At 53.8% G+C, this 15,492-nt stretch overlaps 1 protein-coding gene across 3 annotated transcripts in view; it reads left to right on the plus strand.

Annotated features, from left to right (window-relative positions):
• Window positions 1–5,491: 5,491 nt before the first annotated feature.
• Window positions 5,492–15,492, plus strand: part of GCP4 (GAMMA-TUBULIN COMPLEX PROTEIN 4) — a 41,259-nt gene continuing 31,258 nt past the window's right edge. The window contains exons 1-2 of one of the 3 annotated variants that reach the window (XM_039120120.3): window positions 5,492–5,765; window positions 6,745–7,036. In XM_039120120.3, the coding sequence (XP_038976048.2) occupies window positions 5,602–5,765; window positions 6,745–7,036 (456 nt within the window). In that variant the 5' untranslated portion in view covers window positions 5,492–5,601. Of the gene's footprint in view, window positions 5,766–6,744; window positions 7,067–15,492 lie in introns of those variants that run through there. The other 2 variants (XM_088711106.2, XM_088711105.2) reach the window with 2 other exon arrangements.

The following is a 15,492-nucleotide window of genomic DNA, read 5'->3' on the forward strand; positions in this document are numbered from 1 at the left end:
GCCTGTTCCTCGTGGCTCTCCTCCAGACGGATCATGTACTGGGCGAGCTAAGAGATAGGAAAAATGAGGGCGTCAGGCGGGGATCAATAGAGCCTATAAATGACGAAAGCGGCCAGAAGAACACTCACCGACATGAGACAGACGCAGCTGGCAGCCCCGACGTCAGGGATCCCCATCTGCCGGACCCGCCTACGGTCACTCTCCAGCAGCACCGTCTCGATGAGGTTTCGGGCGCCGGCGAAAGTGAAGGCTGACCCCGACTTCGCCCCGGAGCCGGACGGTGGTTCTGCGGCCTTACACTTACCCATTGCTTGGGGGAGAGTCGTGCTGACCGTGCTCGGGGCGGGGACCGCTCCAGAAATCGACAGGGTCCCGCTCGGCCGGGGCCTCGGCGCGCTCCTTCTCGTATCATCCGAAGCCGACCGAGTCGAAGGCCGGGCTGGGGACCGATCGCGTCCGACCCGGCCGTCTCGGGCGCGCCCGGGTGACGCCTCCGGAAAAGCGGTAGTCTCGTCACCGGAGGGCTGATACGGCGTCGACTGTCGGTCCAAGCCCGCGGCGTCCCCCTGACCGGTGGGTCCGGACCCGTCTGTCGGCGTCGGAGTCGCCTGCTGGCGGGACTTCTTCGCCGGTGGGACCCCGCTCGGAGGAGTCCGTTTCTTCCTCCGGACCGCTTCCAATAGGGACGCCCTACTGACAGCCGTCGCCTTGTCCGACCGCATGACGTCGTCGATTTCTGCAAAAAGGACGAGATGGTCGGAGACTGAGAAACTGATGGAAAGAAGAAACGAAAGAGGAGAAAAGAGCTAAAAAAGAAGTGGTGGCGGGCTCACGGTCGGCGGGGACCAAGCTCAGACCGACGTTCACCAAGGCATCCTCGGAAATAAGGCGGGCCACCGGGGGGAGCCGGCCCTCGGCAACCAGCCCCCTCAAGACGGCAACGCCATCGGACTCCTCCCTCGACAACCTCGATAAGCCGATCGGGGACTTCATCGGCGTCTCCCAGGTTGCCCCGATTCCCCAAGAGGGATCTACGTCAATGAAAAAGAAACGCTCCTTCCAGCCGTGAATGGAGGAAGGAGCATCCTTGACGAGGCCGCACCCTCGCCGTGCCGCAAAGCACCACCACCCTCTGTCCCGGGGGTGGCCGCTCAGGCCGTAGCATTCCCAAAAGACGTTCAGGGTGGCGGGAACCTCGTGCATGCGGCAGAGAACCTGGAAGGCCGTCAGGGTACGCCATGAGTTCGGCACCAGTTGCGTCGGCGCCATTCTTAAACCCCGAAGCACCTGCACGACTAAGTCCGAGGGGAGAAAGCGGAACCCAGCCCGAAGGATGTCCTCATTGATGGCGACCTTCCCTGGAGGAGGATGGGACATCCTCTCCTCAGGCCCCGGGAGCGTAATGTTGCAGGCTTCGGGAAGGTGGTACTGGGCCACGAACCTATCTAGGTCTTCAGGGACCAGCTCCGACTGAATGCCGTCCGCCCTTACTTCGTCCATCCCTAATGGCCAGTGAACCTACGGTCAGGACGGGGTCAAGAGGGGGGAAGGCACCGGAACGACTGGAGTACACTAACACGAAAGGAGAAAGTACGGAGAGCCCTAAATTGAAGAGTGGGGCAACTCACCGGAAAGGGAGGAAGAACGGCTCCGAGAGCGTCAAAGGAGGAGCGAACAAACAGTTCGGTGGCAACGGCAGCGGCACAAGAGAGAAACTTGAAGATGCCTGTGAAGAGAAAGGCGGACGGGGGAGGGCCCCCGGTTAAATAGGCGGAAAGGCGGGTGACGCCAGAGGACGCCTGGCTGCCGAAAGTTTGTTCGCGCCCCAAAGGCGAATCGACGCCATTAAGGAAGGATGTCCGCCGAAATCCGCAGACCGCCAGATCAGCGACAACTGCCATACGCCATAAAGAAGGCGGAAAGCTCGGAGCGCGCGCGCCTTTCCGAGGGATGGCGGCAATCTCGAAGCATCACTCCCTTCACCCGTTCCCCTCCTGGTTCCAGGCTCGGGAGTGGGAGGCTACTGTTACGGAGGAATTTAGCCACCATGCCCCACGTGACCGGCACGCGCGCCCAGGAAGACTACGGCTGCCCCTTGATCCAGCAATCCGACCTCGGGTCGGATATCTTCGACTCCGCAGCCCGACCCCGAGTCGGCTGCCCCTTGGTCCAGCAATCCGACCTCGGGTCGGATATCTTCAGCTCCGCAGCCCGACCCCGAGTCGGCTGCCCCTTGATCCAGCAATCCGACCTCGGGTCGGATATCTTCAGCTCCGCAGCCCGACCCCGAGTCGGCTGCCCCTTGATCCAGCAATCCAACCCCGAGTCGGATATCTTCAGCTCCGCAGCCCGACCCCGAGTCGGCTGCCCCTTGATCCAGCAATCCGACCCCGAGTCGGCAATCTCTCGACAACAACAGACTGTTCCTCTGAGGCACGCCGCGGCCCCCTGCTCCACTACTCCCTGCAACGGCCGTATCCGGCGCTGCCCCACGATCCCCTGTAACAGCCGTACAAAGCGGAGCTCCACTATGCCCTGCCATGGCTGTACCCAGCGCTGCCCCATGACGCCCTGTAACGGCCATGTCAGTGGCGGCCCCATCGTGCCACACGATGACGAATCCCCGGAAAAACCCCCCAGCCTGATATATATGAGGCTGGGGGGGAGGGGGGAGGGTAAGATATATCTTCCAGAGTATCATCTCACCTGCTACCTTCTCCTTCTCCTTCTCCTTTAATCTCCTCTGACTTGATCGTCGGAGGGCCCCCACTACCCCGGTGGTGGTGCGAGGCTTGCTTGCAGGTTTCACGGCGGAGGGCGGAGCGCAACCAAAGCAACTCAAAGGGAACCCCGTTCACACCGCTGTGCCAATCGTTCTCGGTTTGGACCACCAGCAACAAAAATAAAGTTTGCAGACTAGTCAGATCTCTTTATGGTCTTAAACAAGCACCCAAGCAATGGCATTTGAAATTTGATGAAACCATACTGACATTTGGATTTGAAATCAATAGTACAGACGAATGTGTATACCACAAGAGAGTTGGACACAAATTTGTGATCTTGTGTCTCTATGTAGATGATATACTGATCTTTGGGACAGATCTTCAGATAATTGATGAAGTAAAACAATTCTTAACTCATAAGTTTGATATGAAAGACTTGGGACAAGCTGACTTAATTTTAAATACCAAAATAATTAGAAGTGCAAAAAGTATTGAGTTATCCCAAAGTCATTATGTTGACAAGATACTTAATAAATTTAATTATTCCGATTGTCAGCCTGTCTCTACTCCCTTTGATCCCTCTACACATCTTAAGAAGAACTTAGGAACTCCTATCCTTCAAAGCCTATATGCTCAAATCATAGGCTCACTAGGATTCCTAACAAACTACACTAGGCCAGACATAGCATATGCTGTAAATAGACTTAGTAGATATACTGTTAATCCAAATAGAGATCATTGGACAGCATTAGAAAGGATCCTTAGGTATCTTAAGGGTACCAAGTCCTATAGTTTGCACTTTAGTGGGTTTCCTGCTGTTCTAGAAGGTTATAGTGATGCCAACTGGATCAACGATAACTTAGATGTTAAATGCACCACAGGATATGTCTTTCTCCTAGGAGGTGCTGCTGTATCTTGGAAATCCACCAAACAAACCTTGATATCTAGGAGTACCATGGAGTCTGAACTGATAGCTTTAGACACCACAAGCACTGAGGCTGAGTGGCTTAGAGATCTACTTATAGACCTTCCTGTAGATGAGTCACCTTTACCACCTGTCTCCTTACATTGTGACTGTAAATCTGCAATAGATAAGTGCAACCAAGAAAATGCCAATGTAAAAATGAACAGGCACTTAAAAGTACGTCATAAATCATTGAGATATAAATTGAAAAATAATGTTATTGCCTTGAATTTTGTAAAATCAGAAAATAATTTGGCTGATCAGCTTACAAAAGGTTTATCTAGAACAGTGGTTCTAGAGTCGTCGAGGGGGATGGGGCTTAGCCTATAAAGATAGATCACCACGGTGGGAACCCAACCTTAAAAGGTTTAATGGGTAGAAACAAACCGAAGTGTGACTAAGAGGAGCACTATTTTATGTTGTCCTCATCCCTATGGCGCTAGTGCTCATAAAAGCAAGCGGTAGGATGAGTTCGTTTGTATAACTCTTAATGAGTCCGAGACCCAAGAGGCAGGAGCTTCCTTATTAGGACTCACCTATATGTGCAATCGTGAGGCCGCGATTATGGGAAATGGGCGATTCCCTAAAAAGCACATGATAGATACCTGCGCATGGCCATAATAGCGCAACCCGCTTAGAACCCAGATCGGGCTATATTATGTGTGCTGTTGATTTAATCTGAGCCATGGACCGAGGTTCAAGGTTAAGACCACCTTGGCTCCACAGATGTAATCAATTGTCACTAAGTGAAGGTTCAAACCGAAAGGTACCTACACCTATTACATAATATAAGATATCCAGCATTTTATTTTGATTTTAAAATTATTTAAATTTTTGTGGGGGATTGTTAGGAAAAATTTAAATGCGCACGCGGCCCGAAATTTGGCCGCGTGCGTGTTTGAGACAAAAAAAAGGTAACGCCGAGCGGGCGTTACGCATTTGATTTTGGAAACGGCCGCGGCCGCGTGCTCGTTTGAAAACGAAAACGCCCGTTGGCGTTTTCGTTTGCATTAAATGGGACGCGTGCGCCCGTTGGCGCACGTTGCCCACGTTCGCGAGAAGAGCGCGAACGCGTCCGCGGAAGGCGCGGACGCGTCCGCCGAAAAGACCATATTGGCCCCGATTAAATCCCTATATAAACCCCTCCATTTCATCTCTTTAAGAGTACGAAAAAAAAATATAGAAAAATAGTGGAAAAACTCTGGAGAAATTCTTCTTCCCCTTAGCCACTTCCGATTTTCATTTTTACATTTTTATTCAGTTTTATTTTATTCTTTTCATACTGCTCTTTGCTGGATCTGCAAGTCCGATCGGATTCGTTTTGACTTCTTCCGAGACGTGCCGAAGAAGAGGTTGTAGGGTCGTCGTATCTCCGAGAAGGATTGCCGGGTGACCCGTACGTGGGGGCAAATACTTCTTTGGGACAGCGTCTACGCGCTTCGACCTGCTTTCAATCAGGCTACTTTCTTCTACCTTTATTTTTAATTTAATATTAGTAGATTGGTAGGATTTGAAATTCTATAATATAAACTTATTAAATGCATAGATTTATTTTGTGCTAGAATAGATTTATTTTGTATTAAAATAGAATTATTTGGATGCCGAATGATATGCATGTATATTATTTTCTTTAAAATTTTTTATTAATTGAATTTAGAAATTTATTTATTTAGTTAAGAGATATATTGCTAACAATATCGGCATTTATATTGGTTACTAGCACCGGATTGATATAATTATATAATATAGTATGCTCTGTACCGGTTCGGGCCAATAAGGTATACCGTGATCCGACCCGTTTTCTACCTCCTCGGGTGGTTTCGCTTCGGGAGAAAATCTCGAAGTAAAATGCCGCCCGCTCCCTTCCCCATGGCAACTTCCCGCTGAAGGGAGAAAGCAGGCAGCGAGAGCGAGATGCTGCACGAGCTCCTCCTCGCGCTCCTCGGCTACACAGGGGATTTCGTCATCGACGAGCGGGAGCGCGTCGAAACCCTAGGCCTCGCCGATCCTTCCCAGATCCTTGACGAGCCCACCTTCAAGCTCGCTCCCGATCTCTCGTTCATCCAAACCTCCGAGAGGTCTGCGATCCCTCTCTCTTCTCTTCCCCATGGTTCTCTCTCTCCGTTTCCTTCCTAATTGGACAAAGTATCCTGGGGTTTCTGGGGTTTTGTGAGTGGTGGAATCTAGATATTAATCGGTTCGTTGTTTTCTTGTTTACATTTAAATATCTCGAGTTTTATGATCTCCTTTTCCGATCTTTTATCTCTCTCTCTGTTTTTTTTGAAAAAATTAGAACGACGATTTTCTTTGTATGGTGCGATGATTCGATTCGAGAATGTAGCACATTTTGAATCGATTCGAGAATGTAGTACATTTTGGGGCTTCTGTGGGGAGCTGGCATCAAAAGGGAAAAAGCCTTGCTAGCGTTGTTGATGGTGAAAGACCATGATCGAACGATTTTTTTTCTTTTCCTCTTAAGGATTTCTAAATAGAAGGGCATCAGTTGGTTTGGTGAGAGGAATTAATTGAAGTGTATGCTGTGGTTTGGGGTTTTGCGGGGTAGCTGGTATCTATAAGGTGAAAGAGCTACGGCATTATTTGTGGTGAAATGCTTCACCTTTTAGGATTTTCCTTTTTTTTCAAAAAGGTGCTGCACTCAGTTTGGCTTTTTAAATAGTTGAAATTGATTTCTTGTTTTCATTCAACAAATAATAATTCAAGCGGTCACTCCATAAAAAATTAAAAAAATTTTACATGTCTGAGGTGAAGGCCTATGTATTGAAATTTTGACCAAATATGTGATTGTCAACCAGAGTTTTTTATCGTTATTGTATTGATTTTTTTAATAGTGATTGTACATTAAGAGGTGCATATATTAATCTATATAGATTAACATCAAAATTAACTCCTATTTATGTAGGAACTTTTGTAACTGTTATTGATATTTATTCACATTCTTTGTGAATTGAGCTTTAATGTTCTGTTAATTAGTGATGGATCCAATGAGATGGTTCGTATATACCTTCTCTAATCATGTAACAGCATGCTGATGTACAGGAGTGTTATTGAAAGGCTCATACCATTAGGCTTCTACTATAAGGAACTTGATTGCTTTGCAAAAAGATCCCGCAATTTAAGTTCAGCACATTCAGCAACAGATGTTCCTTTACATGGAACTTATGAGACCCAGAAAGGAAAAGCAAAGAAGGGAAGTGTTTATCGGAGGGCGATTGCCAATGGCATTGTTGAGATTTTATCGGTTTATAGGTCTGCTGTTCTGCAAGTTGAGCAGAATTTGTTGTCAGATCCCTTGCCCATTCTGGCAACCGTAACTCAAGGCCTCAACAAGGTTTGTTGATGTATGAATTTTCATAAGCTGGTAAACTTGAAACTTCTTTCTTTCCTTTCTTCCCCTTTTTTCATTATTTCTTGAGCAGGTATTGATGGCAATGACAGCTCTTGATTTATTGCTTAAAAATGAATATTAGCCTTATTACATTTTATTTTCCTTTCCGTTGTTTGGATCATCTAACAGGACAATCTTAAGATTCTCTTTTAAATATTTGTAGGAAAAAAACATGCAGTGGAGTAAAACAGGCATTCTTATGAATGTTTGATCCAAAAGGGGAAAAAACATTTCAAAGGCATGCATGTATAGTACAATGGGATGTGCCTAATATTATAGCTGATTGGGTCATGTTGGATAGGGGTTGTTTGACAAGAGTTTCAAGAGAAGAGGAAGAACCTACGCACTGAATTTAGTGGTTTAGAAATTGCTTATGATAAAGTTTTTAGGGAACTTATTTTGTGCCTATGAAGAAAGAAAGAATATCAGATGCAATTCTAGTAGATGTTGCTTGTGACATTTGCTGGGACATGGCTAAAGTGGAATGACTTACCATTAGTCCTCCACGTATCATTCTTCTTCAACATGCTATTAATTATTTGTTGCATTCTGTATTTACTTAGGAAGGTATATGGATCCAAATCTATAATGCTCGCTCTTGATCTTGACAAATCTCTACTCTTCTTGCCTTTTCTACCATTGAAGGCCTTGAACATGGATGGTTTCTGTTACGGGGGAACTAAGCCGCCATGCTCCACGTGACCGGCACGCGCGCCCATGAAGACTACGGCTGTCCTTTGATCCAGCAATCCGACCCCGAGTCGGACATCTTCGGCTCCACAGCCCGACCTCGAGTCGGCTGTCCTTTGATCCAGCAATCCGACCCCGAGTCGGACATCTTCGGCTCCACAGCCCGACCTCGAGTCGGCTGCCCTTTGATCCAGCAATCCGACCCCGAGTCGGACATCTTCGGCTTCGCAGCCCGACCCCGAGTTGGCTGCCCCTTAATCTAGCAATCCGACCCCAAGTCGGATGTCCTCAGCAACGCAGCCCGACCCCGAGTCGGCTGCCCCCTGATCCAGCACTCCGACCCCGAGTCGGAGATCTCTTGATAACGACAGGCTGCTTCCCAGAGGCACGCCGAGACCTCCTGCTCCACTACTCCCTGCAACGGCTGTATCCGATGCTGTTCCACGATCTCCTGTATCAACCGTACAAAGCGGAACTCCACTACGCCCTGTCATGGCCGTACCCAGCGCTGCTCCACGACGCCCTGTAACGGCCATGTCAGTGGCCACTCCATCGCGCCCCACGATGACAAACCCCCCTGAGAGACCCCCCAGCCAGGTATATATGCGGCTGGGGGGAGAAGGGGGGGTAAGCAATATCTTCCAGAGCACTCTCTTGCTTGCGATTATCATCTCTCCTCCTCCAATCTCCTCTGACTTGATCGTCGGAGGGCCCCCACTACCCCAGTGGTGGTGCGAGGCTTGCTTGCAGGTTTTCCGGTGGAAGGTGGAGCGTAACCAACACCAACCAAGACAACTCAGACGGAACCCCGTTCACACCGCTGTGTCAATCGTTCTCGGTTTGGACCACCAGCAACAGTTGGCGCTAGAGGAAGGGACTGATCTCAGAGCGATCGTAATGGCACGGCGAGGTGGTCGTGGAGCTTCCAATGCCTCCGGTCGCGGGGCCTCTCGCGCCTCCGGCCGGGAGGCCGCTGCGTCTCCAACACATTCTCAGCAACACTCCACCGTTCCACCCCCGATTCAAATGGTCGAAGCCGCTCAGTTCGACCAGTTAGCCCAGCAGGTCCGCACCCTCGCGGAGGCGGAGCAGAACCTGCAGGGTGTGATGTCTCGGGCGCCGCAGCGGGCCCAGGAGCCGCTGCTCCCTGAGTGCTCACCTGTCCTCCTTAACCCGCGCTCCTTCCTCTCCCATGGGGAGGAGCGCCGGCGCGAGGGAGATTCTCGAGCACGGTCCATTCTGCCGGGACCGTCCCATCGAAGCTGCGCGGGGTACAAGAGGCGGGCCCGGGCGCGTTCCCAGACCCCCCAGTCCTCAAGGAACCCGCGCTCCAGTCGGTCCCCCTCTCGGTGCTCCTTGTCCTCCACCCATCAGTCGCGCTCCCTGGACCGGCGGGTGGACGATCTCCACCGACAACTCCAGGTCCTGAAGGGCCACTCTAAAGATCCCTTCGCCGACTTGGAGATCTCCTCCCAACCGGCGCTTGCCTCGAGGATCCTGCGGACTCCAAATCCGCCGGAATTCAAAATGCCGGCGATCGAGCCCTATGACGGGGCGGCGGACCCGCGGGATCACGTGGAGAGTTTCAGGACTCTTATGCTCCTCCATGGAGCATCAGATCCTCTCCTCTGCAAGGCCTTCCCGGCGACCCTCCGTGGCCCAGCCAGGGCGTGGTTCGCCGGTCTGGAGGCTGACTCTATCCAGTCCTTTGACCAGTTCACTCGCCTCTTCATCAGCCATTTCGCCGTCAGTAGCCGGCGGCGATTGGTTTCCGACTCCCTCTTTGATGTCCGGCAAAACGAGGGAGAAAGCCTGCGGGATTACCTTACCCGCTTCAACAAGGCTACATTGGAGGTCCGGAACCTGAGCCAGGAGGTGGCTCTCTCAGCCCTGAAGCGTGGCTTCCGGAAGGGCAGACTCACCTTCTCCCTGGACAAACGCCTGCCGCGGAGCTTCCCGGAGCTGTTGTCTCGGGCGAACCAGTATGCAGACGCCGAGGAGGCAGCCGCCCACCGGAACAAGGAGGCCGCCGAGGCCCCGCTAAAGCTCGGGAAGAAAAGGCGAAAAGAGGCACCCCAGAGGAGGAGCCCGACGCCTCAACATCGGCGCAGAAGCCCGTCACCGGCGAGGAACCACGGCGCCCCACGCCCTCGTTCTCCGCACCGACGCTTCAACCGGTACACCCCACTCCTGGCCCCCCGGGCCCAGATCCTTATGGAGGTCAAGGGGCGGGAGAACCTCCCGGTCCCGAGGCAGATGAAGAAAATCCCTGGGAGGAGGCCCTCTCGAGCGTACTGTGAGTACCACCGAGACCACGGCCACGACACCGAAGACTGCTTCCAGCTTCAGGACGAGATCGAGGCTCTCATCCGCCGAGGGCGTCTCGGTCGATATGTAAACGACCGACGTCCCCCCGCAGACCCGCGTCCGGCCGACCCGGCCCCTCAGGAGCCTCGGGAGCAGAATCGACCCGTCGCGGGCGTGATCCACACCATCACTGGGGGCTGCTCTCGGCCCGTGAGGAACGCAGGGGGCTCGGTGGAAGCATCAGGGGTGGCCGTCGCGAAGAGGCAGCGGGTCGGAAATGTAATCACTTTTTGTGATGAGGATGTAAAGGGGGTTCAGACCCCCCATGATGATGCCATGGTGATCTCCCTCACCATGGCGAACTATGATGTAAGGCGTGTTCTTGTGGATAGTGGAAGCTCAGCTGATATTTTGTTTTACGAGGCCTTCCAAAAGATGAGCTTGTCCCGACAAGTGTTGCACAAAACATCCACCCCCCTCATAGGATTCACTGGAGACGCTATCTCGGCCGAAGGTGTCATTGAGCTGCCTGTGACTGCGGGCGTTGCACCCGCAGAAGCCACGGTGCGGCTCGGGTTCTTGGTCGTCCGTGTTCCCTCGGCCTACAACGCTATCCTCGGACGACCCGGACTGAACGCCCTTCGCGCGGTAGTCTCTACATACCATTTGCTAATGCGGTTCCCCACGGCGGCCGGGATTGGAGAGGTCCGAGGTGACCAACCGACCGCACGGCAATGTTTCCTAGCAACTCTCAAAGGGAAGAAGCCCGTGGAGGCCCTAAGCGTCGAGTCCCTTGACGCCAGAGACGAGGTGGCTTTGCGGCACGGGGAGCCGGCCGAGGGTGTGATCGAAGTTCCCCTTGAAGAGGGTCGCCCGGACCGTACGGTCCGGGTCGGTGCCAACCTCGACTCGGAAGCTCGGCTCAGGTTAGTGGAATTCCTCCGAGCCAATGCTGATGTATTTGCCTGGTCGGCGGCCGATGTACCTGGGATCGACCCGGAGGTCATTTCTCACGCCCTCAACGTCGACCCAACCCACCGACCAGTAAAGCAGAAGAAGAGACACTGTGCCCCGGATCGGATCCGAGTGGTCGACCAGGAGGTAGACAAGCTCTTGGAGGCAGGATTCATAAGGGAGGTCAGCTACCCCGAATGGCTGGCAAATGTCGTACTTGTCCGGAAGGCGATCGGGAAGTGGAGGATGTGCGTCGACTACACCGACCTGAACAAGGCGTGCTCCAAGGATAGCTTTCCGCTTCCACGGATAGACCAACTGGTCGACGCGACTTCCGGATATCAGCTGCTGTCTTTCATGGACGCCTTCTCCGGCTACAACCAAATAATGATGGCTCCACAGGACGAGGAGAAAACTGCCTTTATAACAGACCGGGGGCTGTACTGTTACAAGGTAATGCCCTTTGGTCTGAAGAATGCTGGCGCCACTTACCAGCGCCTCGTCAACAAAATCTTCAAAGGGCAAATCGGCCGGAACATGGAGGTGTACGTGGACGATATGCTGGTGAAGAGCCGCCATGCCGACCAGCACATCGCGGATCTGGAGGAGACTTTTGCCACCCTGCGGAAGTTTCGCATGAAGCTGAACCCCGCGAAGTGCGCCTTTGGCGCTTCGGCCGGGAGGTTCCTCGGTTTTATTGTCAACCAGCGGGGGATCGAAGCCAACCCTGACAAAATCAAGGCCATCCAAGATATGTCCCCTCCGACCAAAGTGAAGGAGGTTCAGGAGCTCGCTGGAAGGGTCGCCGCGCTCGGACGATTTGTGGCAAAATCGGCCGAACGCTGCCAACCGTTCTTCAAGGTGTTGAAGCGCCCGAAAGACTTCCTTTGGGCGGCCGAATGTCAAGTGGCATTCGACCAACTCAAGGAGTACTTGGCGTCTCCTCCCCTGCTGTCCAAGCCGCAAGAGGGGGAGATGCTCTACCTCTATCTGGCGGTCTCCCCAACCGCAGTCAGCGCAGTACTGGTTCGGGAAGAGGCAAAGCTCCAGAAGCCTGTGTACTACATCAGCCGGGTCCTACGGGATGCCGAGACGCGGTATACGAAGGCGGAAAAGATCGCCTTCGCGCTGCTCACCGCGGCCAGGAGGCTTCGCCCCTATTTCCAGACTCATCCCGTCACCCTCTTGACCGATCAACCACTGCGGCAGATCCTCAGCAATCCTGAGAATGCGGGACGGCTGGTGAAGTGGGCAGTAGAACTTGGTGAGTTCGACATCCGCTACCAGCCCCGACCCGCCATCAAGGCCCAGGTGCTCGCGGACTTCCTCGCTGAGTGCACTGTGCAGGAGGCGGAACCTAGGCCGCCGGAAACACCCAGCCTCGACCTCCCAATCTGGACGATTCACATTGATGGGTCGTCGAACCCCGAAGGTGGAGGGGCCGGGCTGGTCCTTACCAGTCCCGATGGAGTGATAGCCGAGTATGCCTTGAGGTTCGGATTTCCAGTGACCAACAACGAGGCGGAATACGAGGCCCTAGTCACGGACTCAAACTCACCAAGGAGCTCGGCATTCGGCGTTTGAAGGTCTTCACCGACTCCCAGCTGGTGGTCGGGCAGGTCCGAGGGGAGTTCGAGGCTCGGAGCCCGACCATGCAGAGCTATGTCTGGAAGGTGCAAGCACTCATTCCCGACCTCGGCAGTGTTGACATTCAGCAGGTCCCAAGAAGCGAAAATGCCAGGGCCGACAGGCTGTCCCGCTTGGTGGGCGCAGACGCGCACAACTTGTCGAGGGCGATCTACCTGGAGACCCTGGATGCCCCGAGCATCGGCGAGGCCGGAGCGGTGATGGCGATTGATCCGGAGCCATCTTGGATGGACCCGCTCGTCGCCTACCTCGCCGAAGGGATCCTCCCAGAGGACGAAGATCAAGCTCGGCGACTCGTCATGAAGTCCGCCCACTACGTACTCTATGAAGGGAGGCTGTATCGGACCTCGTTCACCGCCCCCCTCTTAAGGTGCCTCCGCCCCTCGGAAGCGGCCTATGCCCTCAGCGAAGTCCACGAAGGCATCTGCGGATCGCACCTGGGGCTAGGTCCTTGGCGCATAAGATCATGAGGCAAGGCTATTATTGGCCTACCTTGTTGGAGGACTCAAAGGATCACGTGCGGAAATGCGACGCCTGCCAGCGCCACGCCAACGTCCAGAGAGTCCCTTCTGTCCCCTTGGCACCAATTACTGCACCCTGGCCCTTCGCCCAGTGGGGAATGGATATCCTCGGACCATTCCCCGTCGCTTCAGCTCAGCGGAAATTTTTGATTGTTGCAATCGACTACTTCACCAAGTGGGTGGAGGCAGAGCCGCTGGCCACTATCACGGAGGTGCAAGTCCGGAAGTTCGTGAAGAAGAACATCATTGTCCGATTTGGGGTACCTCGGGTCCTCATCTCGGATAATGGGCGACAGTTCGACAACAAGCATTTCCGTGACTTCTGCGAGGAGTTCGGGATCGAGCATCGGTTCACATCTGTGTCGCATCCCCAAACCAACGGCGAGGCCGAGGTCACAAATCGGACAATCCTCCAAGGAATCAAAGCGCGAATCGGTCGGACGGGGCAAGCTTGGGTCGAAGAACTCGAGAATGTCCTTTGGGCGTATCGGACCACGCATCGGACCCCTACCGGGGAGACGCCTTTCAGCCTAACCTATGGCACGGAAGCCGTTGTCCCCGTGGAGCTCGGACTCCCCTCACCTCGGGTGGCCGCGCACCGACCCGAGGCCAATTCGGAACAACTCCGAGGGAACCTGGATCTCTTGGAAGAAGCGAGGGAAATGGCGCAGGTTCGGATGGCGATGTATCAGCGGAGGGTGGCCTGATATTACAACTCCAAGGTCCGACCGAAGCTTTTCAGAATCGGAGATCTGGTGCTAAGGCGAGCTAAAGCATCTCGACCTGCGGAAGGTGGGAAGCTAGCGCCAAATTGGGAAGGCCCATATAAGGTTCGCTGGGTAAACCGACCTGGCTCCTACCAGCTGGAGGCCCTAGATGGTCGAGAAATTCTAAGGAGCTGGAATTCCGCTAACCTGCGGATGTATTACCAGTAGAACGACGATGCCAGAAAGACAGTTCAAAAATGTATAACACTTTGCATTTCAATAATTTCTGGTTACAACGGCGTGCTCGTGTGATTACAAGGAATTCCCAGGGGGGAATTAGGGTGTAAAGAAAGTAAAGAAGAGGTGGAGACTCCGAGGAGCTGAAGATCTGGGATCCCGAAACCTCCATCTGAAGCGGTTGCAATCCCGTCGGAAGTGGGTGCTTCCAACCGGAGGCGCCATCGGCGTCTCACGAAAGAGATGAAGAGCCGGCGCGGATGAAGAAGAAGTGGACGAAGGAGAAGTCCACACTGCCTCCAACCGGAGGCGCCATCCACGCCCCACGAAGAGGATGAGGAGCCGCCGCCGACGAAGCTCCCGCTGCCTCCAGAGGAACGCCACCTCCAAGGGATATTCCGGACCTCCCCAGTGTTAGGGGAGAGAAGGAATACGAGGGGGAAGAGCATATGGAGGCGCGGTCCCGGATCAGGCGTCTGGTGCAGAGCTCAATCGGGAGGCTGAACTTCAAGGAGGGGAGATGTGATCTCGGATGAAACGCCTAGAGCGGAGTTCCGCCGGGGAGACCCTCCTTGCTGATCCCAGATGAAACGGCTAGTTGGCTGAAGTCGCGAGGGGCGCGCCTCCCGTTCCTTCGGCAGGAGTCTCTCAGCCATGCGCCAGAGAGAAGGTCCACGATCCATGGCAACTTGAACAGCTCCGGCTTGGCAGGCTCCATCGCACCTGCACCTATATTTATAGCCAAACTGCGGCCCCCCGGTCGTTCCGATACGGGTGGCTCCAATAAATGCGGGCGCATTGAATCCGGAGCCGATCCGGCTCTCAAGGCGTATCTTCCCGCGATTTCCTAAGCGTCATTCTCCTTAATCGCATTTTTTTGTGCAGGACACTCCGGGTGGCCTGTACCCCTAGGTCCACGTATCTCCGCTCGCGCCCAGGCCGCATCCGCTTCGAAGAACGCGCGCATCGCGGCCGCTTAACTGACACTCCTCGCAAGCAGCAACTGGCGATCCGATTTCCCAGGTAACGCATCAATTAGCGTTTAATGCCCTTCTGGTGTTCCCCAGGCAATGCTTGGAGAAGAGGAGAAACACGATCGCAGCTGGCCACGGAGAAACCCCGTCGGGCTGCAAGCGACAGGCGCATGGCCAACGAGCGGAATCTCCCGAGGCTCGGCCCTCGGATGCCAGGCTAACCCGATGACCATCCCGGGAGCAGACTAGCCTGAAGCCCCGACCGGTCGCCTCGGCTTGCGCCAGCCTTGGCCGACCAACGAGCGGAATCTCCCGAGGCTCGGCCCTTGGATGCCAGGCTAACCCGATGACCATCCCGGGAC

The sequence above is a fragment of the Phoenix dactylifera genome, chromosome 14 (genome assembly GCF_051530095.1).
Source record: "Phoenix dactylifera cultivar Ajwa chromosome 14, Ajwa_hap1_PhDact_Kaust_v1.1, whole genome shotgun sequence".
In the NCBI taxonomy this organism is placed as follows: domain Eukaryota; kingdom Viridiplantae; phylum Streptophyta; class Magnoliopsida; order Arecales; family Arecaceae; genus Phoenix; species Phoenix dactylifera.